Source organism: Primulina huaijiensis, chromosome 2 (genome assembly GCF_012295235.1).
Source record: "Primulina huaijiensis isolate GDHJ02 chromosome 2, ASM1229523v2, whole genome shotgun sequence".
In the NCBI taxonomy this organism is placed as follows: Eukaryota; Viridiplantae; Streptophyta; class Magnoliopsida; order Lamiales; family Gesneriaceae; genus Primulina; species Primulina huaijiensis.
The window spans coordinates 4,432,616-4,450,494 of NC_133307.1; the positions used below are offsets into that span (position 1 = coordinate 4,432,616).

The 17,879-nt window shown below is 42.0% G+C and overlaps 1 protein-coding gene across 1 annotated transcript; it reads left to right on the top strand.

Moving 5' to 3' along the window:
* Positions 1 to 14,658: 14,658 nt before the first annotated feature.
* On the top strand, positions 14,659 to 16,980 carry LOC140965187 (uncharacterized). The gene is made up of 3 exons (XM_073425301.1): positions 14,659 to 15,258; positions 15,846 to 16,193; positions 16,354 to 16,980. Exons 1-3 carry the CDS (start codon positions 14,830 to 14,832, stop codon positions 16,969 to 16,971), a joined length of 1,395 nt encoding a protein of 464 aa, XP_073281402.1. The 5' UTR covers positions 14,659 to 14,829; the 3' UTR covers positions 16,972 to 16,980.
* Positions 16,981 to 17,879: the final 899 nt, after the last annotated feature.

Below are 17,879 nucleotides of genomic sequence, written 5' to 3' on the forward strand. Positions count from 1 at the left end.
GATTTGTTGGCTCGGGCGGAGAAATACGTGAATCTAGAGGATGCTCAGCGGTACAAGAGGATGGAGCAGCGGCCTGGGGGAGGAAGAGTTGAGGGAACGGAGAGAGGAGGAAGGAAGAGGGGTGCGGGTGAAAGGGAAGAGAAAAAAACTAGAGGTAGAAGACAATTCTCCTCACATGTTCCTCTGAACAGGAATCGGGATAAAGTGATGGAGGTGAGAGAATCAGGGGAGAGTGGGGAGAAGTCGCAGAGGGTGGAGAGCAGTGCTAGGCTTCCACCGCTGGGCAGGCAAGAAGGATTTTCATCCAGGGATGAACCGAGATCTCGTTCATCATCTAGACGAGGCCGAGGCCCTTCTTGAATAAATCAGAGGGTTGGAGAATGGAGGAGAGAAGATCGAGATCAAGATGTCCCTCGGGAACCCGTCGAGCTGAGGAGGGGAAGGAATGAGGACAACCACCTCACGAGAGGAATGATTCATATGATCTCGGGAGGTGCTACTGATGGAGATTCCGGGCGAGCTCGGAAGGCGCATGGAAGAAGGTTGGAGATCTTTGAAATATCTAGGGGTGCAGACTTACCCCAGGATTCGATCATCAGTTTTGGGCCGGAAGACCTCCGAGGCGTTGTGGCTCCACATAACGATGCCTTGGTGGTGACGGAAATCGTTGCCAATTACGATGTGGCACGAATCTTTATTGATAATGGAAGCTCAGTGAATATCTTGTTCAAGAGCACTCTGGATCAGATGAAGGTGGAGGGATTTGAGTTCGAGCCGATCTCTACTCCTCTATATGGGTTTGCAGGACATGCCATCCCGCCGTTGGGTCAGATTGTCCTACCTCTATCTTTGGGACATGAGCCTCGGCGGGTAACGAAGATGACAATATTTACCGTGGTGGACACCCCATCCGCTTATAATGGAATTCTGGGACGGTCGGACCTAAAGGATTTTAAAGCTGTAGCTTCCACATATCATCAGAAGCTGAAGTTTTCTGTGGGTAAGGGGGTCGGAGTCTTGTGCGGGGACCAGAAAGTTGCACGTAGGTGTTATGAAGGGATAGTGAAGGAAGAGGGAAAGAGGGCGCGGGTGGAAGTCAATATGATTAGAAGGGGGAGAAGTGGGTTACCAGTGGTGAGGAAAGAGGTTCAAGAGGTGCTGGATGAAGAGCCAGAGGTCGTAGCATTTGGGCCTGAAAAGAAGACGCTCAGAATAGCCCCTGACCTTGACCCAAGGGTCAGGGCGGAACTCGTTACTTGTTTACTGGCTAATCTCAGCGTGTTCGCTTGGTCAGCTCAAGAACTCACCGGAACGACCTCGGACGTGGCAGAGCATCGGTTGAACATCTTGCCGAATGCTCGCCCTGTAAAGCATAAGAAGAGACACTTCCGGCCGGAGAAAGATAAAGTTATAAAGAAGGAGGTGGGAGAGTTGCTCAATGCTGGGCACATTCGAGAGGTACAATTTTCTACTTGGCTCTCGAATGTCGTCTTTGTTCCGAAGAGTTCAGGGAAATGGAGGATGTGTGTGGACTTCAGAGATCTCAACAAGGCATGTCCTAAAGATTGTTATCCTCTGCCCCGGATAGATCAGTTGGTGGACTCCACAGCTGGACATCAATATTTGTGCATGCTGGACGCTTATCAAGGGTACCATCAAACCCCCTTGGCTGTGGAGGACCAAGATAAAGTGAGTTTCATCACTTCTGAAGGAACTTTCTGTTATGCGGTCATGCCATTCGGACTAAAAAATGCCGGAGCCACGTATCAGCGATTGATGGACAGATTCTTTTCTAAGCAGGTGGGAAGGAACGTCGAAGTGTATGTGGACGACATTATGGTGAAGTCAAGGGACTCAACCCAGCTCGTACCTGATTTAGTGGAAACCTTTTCCACCCTCAGGTCTTACGGGCTAAAGTTGAACCCTCAGAAGTGTATCTTTGGGGTGAGGAGTGTGAAGTTTCTGGGTTATATGGTGACAGAGAGAGGGATTGAGGCTAACCCTGAGAAGGTCCGAGCTATCCAAGAGATGGTTTCTCCCCAAGGACCAAAAGATGTCCAACAGTTGACAGGGAGGATTGCAGCACTGGCACGATTTATCTCGAGATCCGCTCACAGAAGCCTACCCTTCTTCCGCATTTTGCATAAGGCGAAGAAATTTGAATGGGGACCGGATTGCGAGAAAGCTTTTGAAGAGTTGAAGAAGTACCTTGCTGAGCTGCCTGTCCTGGCCAAACCGGCAGCAGATGAGCCTTTGTGGGTATATTTATCTGCTACTGAAGAAGCTGTAAGTTCGGTCCTTGTCAAGCAAGAGGGATCAACTCAACAACCAATCTACTATGTTTCACATGCACTCAAAGGGGCAGAGATAAGATACTCAGGATTGGAAAAATTGGCTTTAGCCTTAGCGATGACTGCGAGACGTTTGAGGCCATACTTCCTATCTCATCCAATTGTGGTGCTCACAAACAGTCCATTGGGGAGAATCTTAACTCATTCAGATATGTCTGGCCGTTTGGTAAAGTGGACTACTGAGCAAGGAGAGTATGACATCCAGTATGAACCAAGAACAGCTATTAAAGTACAAGCTTTAGCTGATTTTCTGGCTGAGACCGTGCATCAAGAAAATGAAGACCCTTGGAAAGTCTATGTGGATGGTTTCCTCTTCGAAGGAGGGAAGTGGGGTGGGAGTAGTACTGATTTCGCCAGCTGGGGAGGAGGTGAAGTTAGCTGTAAGGTTGGACTTTCGAGCATCCAACAATGAGGCAGAGTATGAGGCTGTGTTGGCAGGACTTTGAGCAGCCAGAAATGTGGGTGCTACCCGGGTACTTATTTTTTCTGACTCACAGTTGGTGGCACAACAGATGAAGGGAATATACGATGTGAAAGATGAAAAACTTATTGAGTATGCTTAAGAAGTGGACAGAGTCAGAGAGAAATTCACAGAGATTACGTTCGAACAGATTCCCAGAAAAAAAATGAAAAGGCGGACACTCTAGCCAAAATGGCTGGAATAATGGGAAGTTGGAAAACTAGAGATGTGGTATTCCAAGTTGAACTCACGCCTCACATGAGTTCGCCTGCAGTTGAACAGGAGAAAGAGGATTGGAGGACATGCATAATTGATTATCTGAAAGAGGGAAAGCTTCCTGATAACTCTCGGGAAGCTCGTAAGTTGAAGATAAAGTGTTTGCGTTATGTGATAGTCGAAGAAGTGTTGTACCGAAGGTCTTTTGAAGGGCCTCTTCTTCGATGCTTGAGTTATCCAGAGGCTGATTATGTGCTCCGGGAAGTCCATGAGGGATGTTGTGAAAATCACCTGGGAGCATATGCTCTGGCCAGGAAAGTGTTGCTCGCAGGTTATTGCTGGCCCTCAGTGTTGCATGATGCCCAAGAACTATTAATGTCCTGTGATAGTTGTCAACGTCATGCCAGGTTCCAGCACTAGCCGGCCGCGATGATGAAGACTATCCTAGCTGCCTGTCCCTTTGACCAGTGGGGAATAGATATTGTGGGTCATTTCTCTATAGCTCTTGCTCAGAAGAAATTCTTATTGGTGGAAGTTGACTATTTCTCGAAATTGGTGGAAGCAGAACCGTTGGCAAGAAACACTGAGAATGACGTCCTGAAGTTCTTATGGAAGAATGTAGTGTGCAGATATGGGGTGCCTAGAAGATTGATATCTGATAATGGGAGACAGTTTCAAGGGGCTAAGATCCAGGCTTGGTGTAAAGAGATGAAAATCCAACAAGTCTTTACATCGGTAGCTTACCCGCAGAGTAATGGGCAGGTGGAGGTGACTAATCGGACGCTGGTGCAGGGTCTGAAGGTTCGACTTGGCAAAGCTAAGGGCAATTGGGTGGGTGAACTACCAAGTGTCTTATGGGCATACCGAACCGCTCCGAGAGAAGGAACCAAAGAAACTCCTTTCAGTTTGGTCTACGGTAATGAAGCAATACTCCCGGCTGAGATTGGGTTGGAATCGGCCAGAGTAATGTTTTATGATGAAGATAATGCGGCGAAACGGGCAACTGACCTTGATCTTTTGGAAGAAAAGAGGGAGGCTGCAAGCATTCACATGGAAGCTTATAAAAACCGCATTGCACAGTCTTATAATCGGAGGGTCATTCAGAGAAGATTCCAGGTAGGCGACTTGGTCCTGAGGAAGCTGCAAGAAGAGCAGAGGAGAAAGTTGGATCCGAAGTGGGAGGGTCCTTTCAAAGTGATCGAGAAAATGAGCTCTGGAGCCTATTACTTGGAGAATGCCCAAGGCAAGGCTTTGAAGAGACCTTGGAATGCTTATCACCTTAGGAAGTATTATTCTTGATTATATCGTTGATGTATTTAATTTGTTGAATTTTCCCATGTAATCGGTTGGAATTCAATAAAATCAAGTTCTTTTCTTTCGGTTCATGAATGTTGTTGTGTTATGAGGGTGATAGAAATTAAATTTTCCTAATAAGGCATCGCCTAGTAGAGGAGCAGAGGGCAGGAGAAAAATTAAATTTTCTTACTAAGGCATCGCCTAATAGAGGAGCAGAGGGCATGAGAAAACTTAAATTTTCCTACTAAGGCATCGCCTAGTAGAGGAGCAGAGGGCAGGAGAAAAATTTAATTTTCCTAATAAGGCATCGCCTAGTAGAGGAGCAGAGGGCAGAAGAAAAATTAAATTTTCCTACTAAGGCATCTCCTAGTAGAGGAGCAGAGGGCAGGAGAAAAATTTAATTTTCCTACTAAGGCATCGCCTAGTAGAGGAGTAGCGTGCAGGAAAAAAATTTTATTTTCCTCCTAAGTCATCGCCTAGTAGAGGAGCAGAGGGTAGGAGAAAAATTAAATTTTTCTACTAAGGCAACGCCTAGTAGAGGAGTAGCGTGCAGGAGAAAAATTTTATTTTCCTACTAAGGCATCGCCTAGTAGAGGAGTAGCGTGCATGAGAAAAATTTTATTTTCCTACTAAGGCATCGCCTAGTAGAGGAGTAGCGTGCAGGAGAAAAATTTTATTTTCCTACTAAAACATCGCCTAGTAGAGGATTAGAGGGCAGGAGAAAAATTAAATTTTCCTACTAAGACATCGCTTAGTAGATGAGTAGCGTGCATGAGAAAAATTTTATTTTCCTACTAAGGCATCGCCTAGTAGAGGAGTAGCGTGCATGAGAAAAATTTTATTTTCCTACTAAGGCAGCGCCTAGTAGAGGAGCAGAGGGCAGGAGAAAAATTTAATTTTTGTACTAAGACATTGCCTAGTAGAGAAGTAGCGTGCAGGAAAAAAATTTAATTTTCCTACGAAGGCATCGCCTAGTAGAGGAGTAGAGGGCAGGAGAAAAATTAAATTTTCCGACTAAGGCATCGCCTATTGGAGGAGTTGCGTGCATGAGAAAAATTTTATTTTCCTACTAAGGCATCGCCTAGTAGAGGAGCAGAGGGCAGGAGAAAAATTAAATTTTCCTACTATGGCATCGCCTAGTAGAGGAGTAGCGTGCAGGAGAAAAATTTTATTTTCCTACTAAGACATCGCCTAGTAGAGGAGCAGAGGGTAGAAAAAAAATTTTATTTTCCTACTAAGGGAACGCCTAGTAGAGGAGTAGCGTGCAGGAGAAAAATTAAATTTTCCTACTAAGACATCGCCTAGTAGAGGAGCAGAGTGGAGGAGAAAAATTTTATTTTCCTAATAAGGCATCACCTAGTAGAGGAGTTAGAGGGTGGGGGTGTTGAATTTTCAATTTCCTGCTAAGATATTACCTAGCAGAGGAGTTTATACCCTATCGATTTTATTCACCCTAGTGGTTTAAAGGCAACAGAGATAAATTCAGAAGAAGCAGTGAATGCAAATGCAAAATACTCAATACGACAGAAAACAAGTTCGTACATGCCAAAAGTGCGCAAAAAGAAATAACCAAATGTAAACCTCACAAAAGTTGCATAATACTACGGAAAGTAAAGAAGTGCAGAAAATAACAGAATATGGCCCGAAGACCTACAATTTCTGCATAAATGAGAAAATAACACAAGTTTAAAAAAAAACAAACAAACATGGTCTAGAGATCAGGAGGGAGACTCACAAAGTCCTCAAGACTGATGAAATCAGTGGGAGCGCCGGCTGGAGGGTAGCCTTGAGCCTTGAAAAGGTCAACTGCACCCTCAAAACTCACCTCCAAGTAGTGAAAAGCTCTCGGGCCACAGATCTCAACGAATTCTTCAAATTTGATAAAGTCTTCTTTGAAGGAGGAGGCTTCTGCAGCATGTCGCGCCTTGGCGTCTTTAAGTTCAGCTCGCGAATTCTTTAACTCCTCCTTCAGATTCTGGTTCTCTTTGGCGTGGTCCTCTATCAGTCGCTGAAACTCCTGTTTCTCCTTCAAGAGCTTGCCACGTTGAGCTTGGGACTCCGAAAGTTCCTTAACGTGTGTCGCTTTCGCTTCATCTATGGTCGCCCGGAGTTGGTCGCAAAGAGCCTTACTTTCGCGTAAGTCAGCGCTGGACCGGGTAGCATTGGCACGCTCCACCAACTCCCCTAAGTACATCATGCCTTGAGTAAGATAGATAAGAGTGAAAAGACGACAAGAAAAGCAAGTATATATTGAATATCAGTCTAGAATCTGGAATGAGAAGTATACCTCAGCGATACTGCTGCATGTCCGGCGGGTAAGATCAGACCATCCCAGTGAACTCATGAACGTCGCATCTGCGTGGGAAGGAAGCTGATACAATATCTTCTGAGCTAAATGAGAAGGACCTCGACCAACGATGACCGACTCGGGCGTGTATAAGGGGTGTATACTCGGCCCGGTGGGAGGCCCATCATCCGACTCGGGTACTTCCGGAGAGGAGACCGTTGTGACCGAGATCTCAGAAATCTTGCCCTTGCTCTTCTGTGGAATGGACGGGCCAGGATCGACAGATGTCTTTTCTTTGCCAGATGGAGGATGTGATTCAGCCCGAGGAGGTGGGGAGGAGGCTCGCTCCTGAGTGGAAGAGGAGGAGTGATAAGTGCAAGATTTTCACTTAATTTATGTTAGAATCCATTTTGAATTATGCTTGTTTCGAACAGAATTATGCGTTTTTGGTTTGTTTTTGTTGTCATTTCAGGAATGGAGAAAATGGTGGACACGAAACCAAGTGGACCAAGAAAACAGAATCGAGCCGCGAGCACGACTATTGCAAAAAAAGAGAAGGAAGCGCGCCACCGCGTCAATTCACGCGCAGCCGTGCGCATACACTTAATAATTCGGACAGAGGCGCGCGCACGGAAGCAGCAGAAAACCCGAGAGGCGCGCGCGTCCAGAAAATTATAAATCGCGCATCTTAGGTCAAAAAGAGGGATTCAGCCGTCCTTTGGAGAAATTCAGAGAGTCAGCCGCCGTGGAGAGAAATCACACGAAAAAAACACCATCTTGGGAAGGAAAAGACACGAGAAACGTAGCGCATACACGAGACAAAGATTCAGAGTGCGAAGAACAATCACAAATACGAAGAACGACGGATCTGGGGACAGAGACGACACTTCGGATTTGTTATCTTTTCCTTCGTTTCTTTCTTTCATTGTGTAGCGATGTCTAGAACTAGGAATATGTCTTGTTTTTGCTTGGATTTCGTGATGAACTAAATTTCCGTCCTAGAGGTTGACATAGCTTTGTCTATACGATGATTTGACGTGGATATTTTGATAATTGAATTCTGTTTTGTTTAATTGTGTTCTCTACATTTATTTAACTGCAATTTACTGGCCATAAATTGCGTGTTGTCTGATTAATTCTACAGCTCGAGAGAGGGATTAGGATTATAGATCATTAGAGACACATCATTGAATATTTATATCGTTCGGAAGGTGTATAACTTTACCGAGGCTTAGGTAAGAACATTGGTTGCATTTATCTATCAAACTTAGATTTTTATTAAGAATAATTGAATCGAAGTTTGATTGATACAATTTATTCGTCACTTGAGAAATGGGGAATAAAATACGTAAGTGTTCTTAGCCATTAAATAACCGGAACTCATGAAGTTAAATCCAACCACGAAGAATTATCGTAGAAACATAGTGAAATCACTCATCTAGATATTTTCTATCATTGATATTTCTCCATTCGGTAATTCGATTGATTACTTATTCACAATTGAATTGTTTTAAACAAACCAATCTGGTTATTGAATTTTCTAGATAAAGTCTTAACTATTTTAATTACGAGCATTGATATATATTTTATTTACACTCCTCGTGGGATCGACACTTGCACTCAAAAATACATTTTACTATAACTTGACGTTGTGCGCTTGCGAGCAATTAAGAAAACACGCAACAAGGAGCCTGCCTTCTTCTTCTTTGCCGGGGTGGGCAGGCCAGCAGGTTTTGTCGTAGTGGTAGAGCATGTTCCCTTCATCCTTGTCTTGAGTGCTGAGGCAACTGACTTCTGAGGTACTGATAATGAACCCTCAGTCTTCTTGTTTGTAATTTCACGGAGAAATAAAGCATTCATAACTCTAGTACCTGAAAGCAAAGACAATGAACCAGATGAGAGTGTTATCAAGTAACGTAATAAGCAAAAGAAAAAACAAAAAACATGAAAAATGAGAATATCTACCAACATTCTCCTTTAGCTTAATTTTGGCTGAAATCAACCTCCGCATGGCACAAGAGATCTTCAGATAGGAGTTGGGAAATACTAAAACATCGATCTCCTAACACTCTCATTATACGCAGATACTTCTTATCTTTCTTGTACCCTTTGGAAAGCTCAGGTTTGGTGAATGTAGGGTATCAATCCGTGAAACAAGTCAATTCTTTGGGGGGCTGAACAAAGAAAAAATATTTTTTCCAGTCCTTCACATGACTGGGGGCCCCGTCAAGAAGCTTGTGACTAGACCGAGAGGTCACATAGAAAGGTCCGTCCTTAGACTTGGATAAAACCAGGAAGTAAGAGAAAGTCGTGCAGTTCAGCGGAAGGTCTAAGGCCCTAAATAGCATAGCGAAGCAGCATATCGAGCGAAAAGCGTTGGGAGTGAGTAAACCTAAGTGCACCTGATAGTATTTGCTTAACTCTTGGAGGAAATCGCACAAGGGAAAATGAAGACCGGCATCAAAGTGGTGCTGAAAGAAAGTGTAGCAGCCCTTGGGAGCTAGATAGGGTCGGTCCTCAGAGGTAGGAATGATGATCTGATAGGAGGAAGGAATGTGCCACAAAGTTCTAACTTTTGACTCGCTATCAGGAGGGATGTGGGATGACAAATGACCGTACCATAAGTTATCTGCGTCAGATATGTTCATCTATTGGGTCACATGGCGAACTTCCTTACCAGGACTGCTATAAATGGTGACTTCCTCCTCATGAGAGTCAAGGGTAAATTCAGGATCAGCTAAGGAAGTCCTACTCTGGCTAGACTCGCTAGACCTCTCGGAATCACTCGAGTAACTAGACTCATAATCAGAGGAAGACATGATTTCAAAGGTAGCTAAACAAATAAAGGAGAAAACTGACCCGGGTGAGACGTGAAAAAATACCTAAAAAAATAAGACCCCAAGAGCAAGTGGGTGATGAGCACGGCGGGGGCGCGCGCGGCTGGCATGGGCGAGGCACGGCGAAGGCTCGCACAGCTCGCAGGGGTGAGGCACGGCGAAGGCTCGCATAGCTCGCAGGGGCGAGGCACACGACTGGTAGGGCGAGGGCGCTCGGTGGGCGAGTGCAGTGCGGGCGAGTGGCGAGGCTATATGCGGATAATGGCGACGGCGAGATGGGGCGAGGCAAGGTCAGCGAGCGCAAGGCGAGGTTGAGAGAGGGCGAGGGTGAGTGCGGGCGAGCGGCGAGGCTGGGGTCGGGCGAGCTTGTGGCAGGGGCGAGGCGCACTTGGGCGAGCGGGTGGCAGGGGCGAGCGTGCGTTGGGGCTGAAAGGAGATCGGTTACGGTGACCGAAAACGCAACGGAAGCACAAAAATTTTGTTTTTCATAAGAAATTTTCGGCCACCTTGATTTAATGTGTAGCAAATACAAAAACAACAAAATGTCATACATAGTGTGTTTAGAAAAATATACCTATCAATCTCAAAGGATTGATGTATGGCTCCAACTAAGGTGTAAACACCTTAGCTCTTCAATGGTAGAAACTATCTTCAAGCTTCCTTTGAGCACTCCTTGCTCAACTATTAAGCCCACCACCAACTAGGTAGATCCCCTCATATTTTGCACTAGAAAAATATGAGGATTTTTCTTTGAGAAGTGAGTGTTTTCTCCAACCATTGAAGAACAAAAAATTGGAGAGAATGAATAGTATTTTCGGCCACTATTCATGCTAGGAGAGAAGGAGAGACATTTTTTTGGTTGTGGGAAAAGTTAAAGTAAAAAAGTTGCATGCCAAGCCTTGGTTATACAAAAAGTTGTCTCCCAACCTTTCACCTCCCATACATGCAAATATTATATGGTTTTTAACAAATTAAAAACCCATGGACTTAATTTAATTATCTCAAACATTTTTGAGACTAATTAAACATTACTTGAATTTACTCAAGTCCACTAGTTAAATAATTTATTTAAATTGAGCTCTACAAGACTCAATATGATTTAATCAATTCAACACTTGAATTAATTTAATTATTTGGACTCTACTAGGTCCACTAGTGTTTAATTAATTCAACACTTGAATTAATTTAATTTAGTCCATAATAATGTTTATGAAAATCACAATTTTCAAATACATTATTTATTTGGCCAAATTTTAATTTAAGAACACATTCATAAATTAAAATTACATTTCTCTCATAGAAGTCATACTTCTATTTTTCCTTACGCCTATAAACTCATTTATAAGCCGTTCAACACATTGAACTATTTTCTCCTTTATAGAAGTCATACTTCTAATTTTCCTTACGCTTATAAACTCCTTTATAAGCCGTTCAACACATTGAACTATTTTACTTCTCAACGGGATCTAGAAAGCTAGTACTTGTGTGGCCCTCAATGGTTCATTGATACAACTAGCCGTGGGTTCACATCTCCATGTGATTCGGACTAAACATGTCCTTATATGAGCATACCCCAATTGCTCCATTCTTATTTATCAACTCCTTGATAATAAGAACGTCAGAACTCAAGTCTGATAGTACCCAACCAATCATGTTAAACGCCTAGCAGCATCGCTTACATGATTCCCTAGGTATCAAATGATAGTGCCTGCAAGAACCATTCAATTATGGTTAGCGTACAGTACGGTCCCTTCAACTCATATATCCCGACCGATTCGACAACCATTGGTATATCGAGAGTTGTCAATGAATCGATACTATGTGTCATGTCGTAGTTGCATCGATGGTGTAATCTATGAAACCCCTTTCATAATTACCACCATACTCTGATCAGAGATTTCAAACTACATATACATGAAAAACACATAGGATATCCATACCCGTAGGTAAGCGGTGAATCCCCGACTACAATGCATCGACTCCTATATGTTTCGACAGAACACCCAACCTTGCCACCTGATGACCCCATGAGAGTCGGTAAACAAGTCAAAGTGTAATTCTAGCACATAGAGTCTCAATGTTGTCCCGGGTCATAAGGACTAATGGTGTACAACCATAAACTAGGACTTTTCCACTCGATAAGTGAGAACCACTTGGAAAGTCCTTTAATGGAGGGTTGTTCAGTGCACTCTACCAGGAGCACCTATCTGCATGCTCGGACATCACAATGTCCCCTACCAATGAAACATGGTACTCACATCGCAGATACTAGTCTCAAGCTCGAGCGGCCTATATCCTTCTTAGCGGCGGCTGAATCGACTAGGAACCGTTTAGAATATACAGTATTCCAAATATGAGTTTCATGATACTCATCATATGAGCATCTCATATTCTTTCTACTATTTGTATATTCAAGGGCTTTATCTATGCAACTAGCATGGGTATATAGATAAAGATGTGCCAAAACAATAATTTCAAATATTATTAAAATAAAGATTGCTTATACATAGAGTTTTATTGTGAACACTCGGCCAACACTTGGCTCGACGTGCACCTACTCTAACAGGGGCGAGGCGCTATCGGGCGTGCTGAGGGGCGAGGCGCGCTTGGGCGTGGCGCTTGTGTGTGCGAGCGCTAGGGCGAGCGTGCGGCTGGGGCTGGGCGAGCTTCTGGCAGGGGTGAGGCACGCTTTGGCGAGCTTGCGGCAGGAGCGCTCAGGCGAGCGGGCGGAGGGGGCGAGCGCGCGCTGGGGCGAGGCGCTGCCGGGACGTGCTGAGGGCGAGGCGCGCTTGGACGGGACGCCGGGCGAGCGTGGCGCTTGTGTGCGCGAGCGTGGCTCGGGCGCTGGGCGAGCGCGCAGGGGCGAGGGCTCGGCGGCGTCGAGCGAGGTCACGAGCGTAGGTGTAGAGTGAGAAGGTGGCCTGCGATGGTGGAGAGCTGGTGAAAAAGTAGCAGAGGAAATTATATATGGGAAAAGTGAAAATGAAGTAAGGAGGGAACCCATATTTATAGGAGGAGCCCAGACCAAATCTTTCCTTTCAAGGCAGGATAACGATTTGATTTCTTTCCCTTCAGAACAAGATTGCGATATGATTTAATTTGTTTCCAAATCTTTGGAGACTGACGAACGGCAAAAAGAAAATGCACGTACTCACCCTTGCGAGTGATTGTTTCTGAAGAGCTTTTGGGGACGTTGCCCCCAAACCCCCACGACCTGACCGGGCAGGTCGATCTCTGCGACTTGATCGAGCACGTCGATTCCCGTAATTTTCGCAGTGGTAAACATCGTTCGTTAATGCAAACGAAATAAATTTTTCTAATACAGTACGTCCTCATCGCCGATAAACCAAGGACAACACAATTAATTGAACTTTGAACCTACGATTCAGTTCGACTCGAGAGGGGAAGACTGGTGATACCCCATGGACGAGCCCATCAAGATCCGGCCCAAACTCTCGGCCCATATCTAGGGCCCACAGGTGAAGGGCTCATGACAAGCCCAGGCATCCCCCTATAAATACCAGGTTTGAGCGTTCAGTTGAATTATTCACTATATTGTTTTCCGCAGCCCTCTTAGCTGCTCCCCCCATATATCCTCAGTCTCTGACTTGAGCGTCGGAGGGGCTACGCCATGACACCCTCCTGGCCCCCTTCTAACGGTCTTATTCTTGATTTCAGGCTCAGGGAAATCTTAAAGCCCATGTCTGAACTAGTGACGATCGTTGGGATCGGACCCGGAATTTCCCGTGAGTATAACTTAGCATAAAAAATAATATTTTTTCATGAATGATCCAAATAAGAGATCCGTATAACAAAATACGACCCGTGAGAACATCTCACACAAATTTTTACCAAACACAAAATAGACGAACTCTGTAAAAACTATTTATCATTATAAGTTGTAATTTGTATATTGATTCAATATCCTGGAAAATAAATCAAATTAAATTATTATAAAAATATAAAAAAAATACAAATTCAAACATATAACAAAATTGTATTACTATTTGTTTAAACAACATGTATGATAGTTAATTATTACTTGTCCGTCATAATATAGTTAAAATAGTGTCATGATATGTTATCTAATATTTTTTTAATTATTTTTTCAAATTTCAATTTAGTCTCTTTCTATTTTTATTTCAAATTAGAATTTGGTTCTTTATTATTTTTATAATTATGATATGAATTTTTTTAAATTAATAATTTCTAATTATAAGGTAACAATTGATTAATTTTATCAATATGATATTATCTTGATTTAAATTTAAATCAATTAATTATTAAAATTTTATACAAATATGCAATACATAACAATTGATTAATTTTATCAATATGATATTATCTTGATTTAAATTTAAATCAATTAATTATTAAAATTTTATACAAATATGCAATACATAACAATTGATTAATTTTATCAATATGATATTATCTTGATTTAAATTTAAATCAATTAATTATTAAAATTTTATACAAATATGCAATACATAACAATTGATTAATTTTATCAATATGATATTATCTTGATTTAAATTTAAATCAATTAATTATTAAAATTTTATACAAATATGCAATACATAACAATTGATTAATTTTATCAATATGATATTATCTTGATTTAAATTTAAATCAATTAATTATTAAAATTTTATACAAATATGCAATACATAACAATTGATTAATTTTATCAATATGATATTATCTTGATTTAAATTTAAATCAATTAATTATTAAAATTTTATACAAATATGCAATACATAACAATTGATTAATTTTATCAATATGATATTATCTTGATTTAAATTTAAATCAATTAATTATTAAAATTTTATACAAATATGCAATACATAACAATTGATTAATTTTATCAATGTGATATTATTTCGATTTTAATTTAAATCAAATTAATTATTAAAAAATGACAAAAACTTATGTGAGACAGTCTCACGAGTCGTATTTTATGAGACAGATCTCTTATTTGGGTCATCCATGAAAAAATATTATTTTTTATGCTAGGAGTATTATTTTTTATTGTAAATATCGATAGGTTGATCCGTCTCACAGATAAAAATTCATAAGATCGTTTTACAAGAAACCTAGTGCAGGAAAAATTATACAAATATGCAAGAAAAATTATACAAATATGCAATAAGCCAAAATGGATTGCTTGTGTTTGAAAAAAGAAAATGGATTGTTTCTTGTTGTAAAATCAGATGCTCTCTCTCTTTCCCTATTTTTGCATTTGCCGAGTGTACAACAAGAAGACAGACTGGACGCTGCTGCCTGCTCTTGCTTAGTTTATCAATCACTCTGCTATTCTCTACTACCTTAATTGTACCCTGCATTTTTCCACTTTGGAATTGTGAGCTTGCTGCCACAATGGAGCGAAAGCAGGGATTTTTCTCGGCTTTGAGGGGAGAAGTGGTTCGGGGTCTGTCACCGGGTCGGTCGAGGACGATTCGGAGTCCGTCTCCTTCGGGTTCGGGTCTGCTCAGGAGGAGGAGAGGCAGCAGCAATGCGGGCCCGCCGGAAATGTTGATATCGAGATTGGGGAGTTCGAGGCCTGGGGTTGACACCCTTTCGCCTCTAAGGGAGGGTCCGGATATGAACGGGACGGATTCTGGTGAACAGAGAAGTGACAGATGGGCACATTGGCTTTGTCGGGCTCCTTCCGTTTCGGCGTCCGGGCTGGGTTTCTCGAGGTCCGATCTGAGATTGCTACTCGGCGTGCTGGGTGCGCCGCTTGCTCCAGTGCACGTTAGCAATAACGACCCTTTGCCTCACCTCTGTATTAAAGACACCCCCATTGTTAGTCACCTCGCTTGCTCTGCCCATTTAATTTCCATTTAATCGTGTTTAATTTTTGGGTTATTTATATTTGTGGGATTCCTTTTTCTGCTGTTCTAAAAAGAAATAAACAGTAGTGGGAAATCTTTTTTCCCTTCTTACAATATAATTATAGTTGCAACTTGCAATTATTTAATCCAAGCTTTTCAACGTTTTACGTTTGTCTTGTAATTATACAATAATTGATCTTGAAGAAGAAGTGTCTTTTCCAGTGATGAACTGATAAGGAAAAAACTATTCTTGTAATAGCTGGAGAAATTTGTGGGTATTATTAATGTCTATTATAAGTTTGCTTACACTGCCTAAATCTCTAATCAATTGTTATTTATTCTAATATATTTAAAGATGGATGTTTTAGGGAGGAAGGAAGAAGTAAAAGCAATTTGAATCTTGAATTGATAAAATGATATGAGGATGTGGTGGTGGAGGTGGAGGTGGTGCTGTGGACTATTTCTTTTTAATATGTTCATTAATTCTTTATACATATTAGGATGGGAAAGCAAAATAAATAGCTTGTGTTGCTCATGTTGGTGAAAATATTATTACAGGAAACTTCTTCTGCCCAATACATATTGCAGCAATATTTAGCAGCATCTGGAGGGCAGAAGGTTCAAAACTCAGTTCAAAATGCCTATGCAATGGGAAAGGTCAAAATGTTGGCATCCGATATAGAGACTGCTACAAAGGTCATCAAGAGCAGGAACTCTGCAAAGGCAGCTGAGTCAGGGGGATTTGTGCTTTGGCAGATGAATCCGGACATGTGGTATGTGGAGCTTGCTCTCGGTGGCAGCAAGGTTCATGCAGGTTGTAATGGGAAGCTCGTGTGGCGACACACTCCATGGCTTGGTGCGCATGCGGCTAAAGGGCCGGTTAGACCTCTGCGTCGAGCCCTTCAGGTAGTCTTGCCTTTCACCTGAGAATCTTGATTTAGTCATTTTAGGGGTTGAGATGAAAAAAGGCCAATAGTGAACAAAGATGCATTTTTTATTCTGTTTCTTGATGCTAGTGTTACTCAGTGTCAGCAAGAATTTGGGTTGAGTTGAATTTGATGTGCAGGGTCTCGACCCAAGGACAACAGCAAACATGTTTGCCAGTGCAAGATGCACGGGAGAGAAGAAAATCATGGGCGAGGATTGCTTCATTCTCAAACTTTCTGCTGATCCCCATACATTGAAAGCAAGGAGTGAAGGACCTGCAGAGATCATTAGGCATGTTTTGTTCGGCTACTTCAGCCAGAAGACGGGTCTCCTTGTGCATCTAGAAGATTCCCATTTGACCCGTATCCAAACCAATGGAAGCGACCCAATTTATTGGGAGACTACCATAAATTCTTTTCTTGATGACTACAGGCCTGTCGAGGGAATCATGATCTCTCACTCAGGTCGATCAGTAGTTACGCTTTTCAGGTTCGGAGAAACGGCAATGAGCCACACAAAGACTAGAATGGAAGAAGCATGGACTATTGAAGAAGTGGCATTCAACGTGCCGGGGTTATCCCTAGACTGTTTCATTCCTCCTGCTGAACTAAGATTAGGTTCCGTCAGCAAGCTTCCTCGTGAAGGTAGAGTCAAGACTGCTGTCCATGCAGCTGTGGCTGCAGCATACCGATCAAAAGTTTCTGCATTGGGGAAATCAAATGATGCCGATAATGCTGTGGCAAGAATGAACATGTAAGAAAAAAGGCAGAAGTTCATGTAAGAAAAGAGGCAGAAGTTCGAAATATTCAGACGCTCTAGTTCATTTCCATGGTAAAATAGACCGACAAACTGAGGTGAAGTAGTAAGTTCGGAACTCTGGTAAATTTGTTTATCCGAATCTGTATATATTCTCAAGAAGTCTAGCTCTCTAGTTCCGAGTTCGATAGTAGACTCGTTTTTTGCAGCTAAATATAGTAGAAGATCCAATATAGCAGAGGATCTGGTGGGAGTCATCCATAGTCAACTTCTGAATGTATAATTTCAAGAATCATGTAAAATTTCAATTCAATAATCTTGCAATGATCACAACATTTTCTGATGGTTTGAATTGTTTAATAGAAACTTGAAATGATTCAAGGTCGACGCTCATGGTTTGTAAGCGTGGTGTTTGGTTATGATTATGCTAATTGACAGCTAGCTTTGGGGGAAAGGGGTGAGGCATTGTTGCTTGCATCTCAGTTTCAATTAATTTTTTATTCTCAAACCCCGTTATAACAAATCTTCTACACGTTACTCAAACATGGGTGATTATGTATATATCATGTATTTATAAATTAGAACTTTATATATAAGAAATGATAGCTCTTTCATATATTTCAACCAAACAAGTTGGCGTTTATCTTATTTTTACTACAGTATCTAGGCACATATCCCAAATAAATATCCCTCTATTTTGTTTATTTTTAGCTGGTAAGATAGTTAGATGGTGGGTAAAGAGAGTATTAGATCATTCTGTTTCTTTTCAACTTCTTATCATCCTCATCATTGCTCTAGTAAGAATCAAATACGATTTTGGGTCTAATAACATATAATATGCAATTAAAAAAGTTAATATATAACATTCAAGTGAAGTAACATAAACCTCTTCTTTTTGAGGGAGTCATC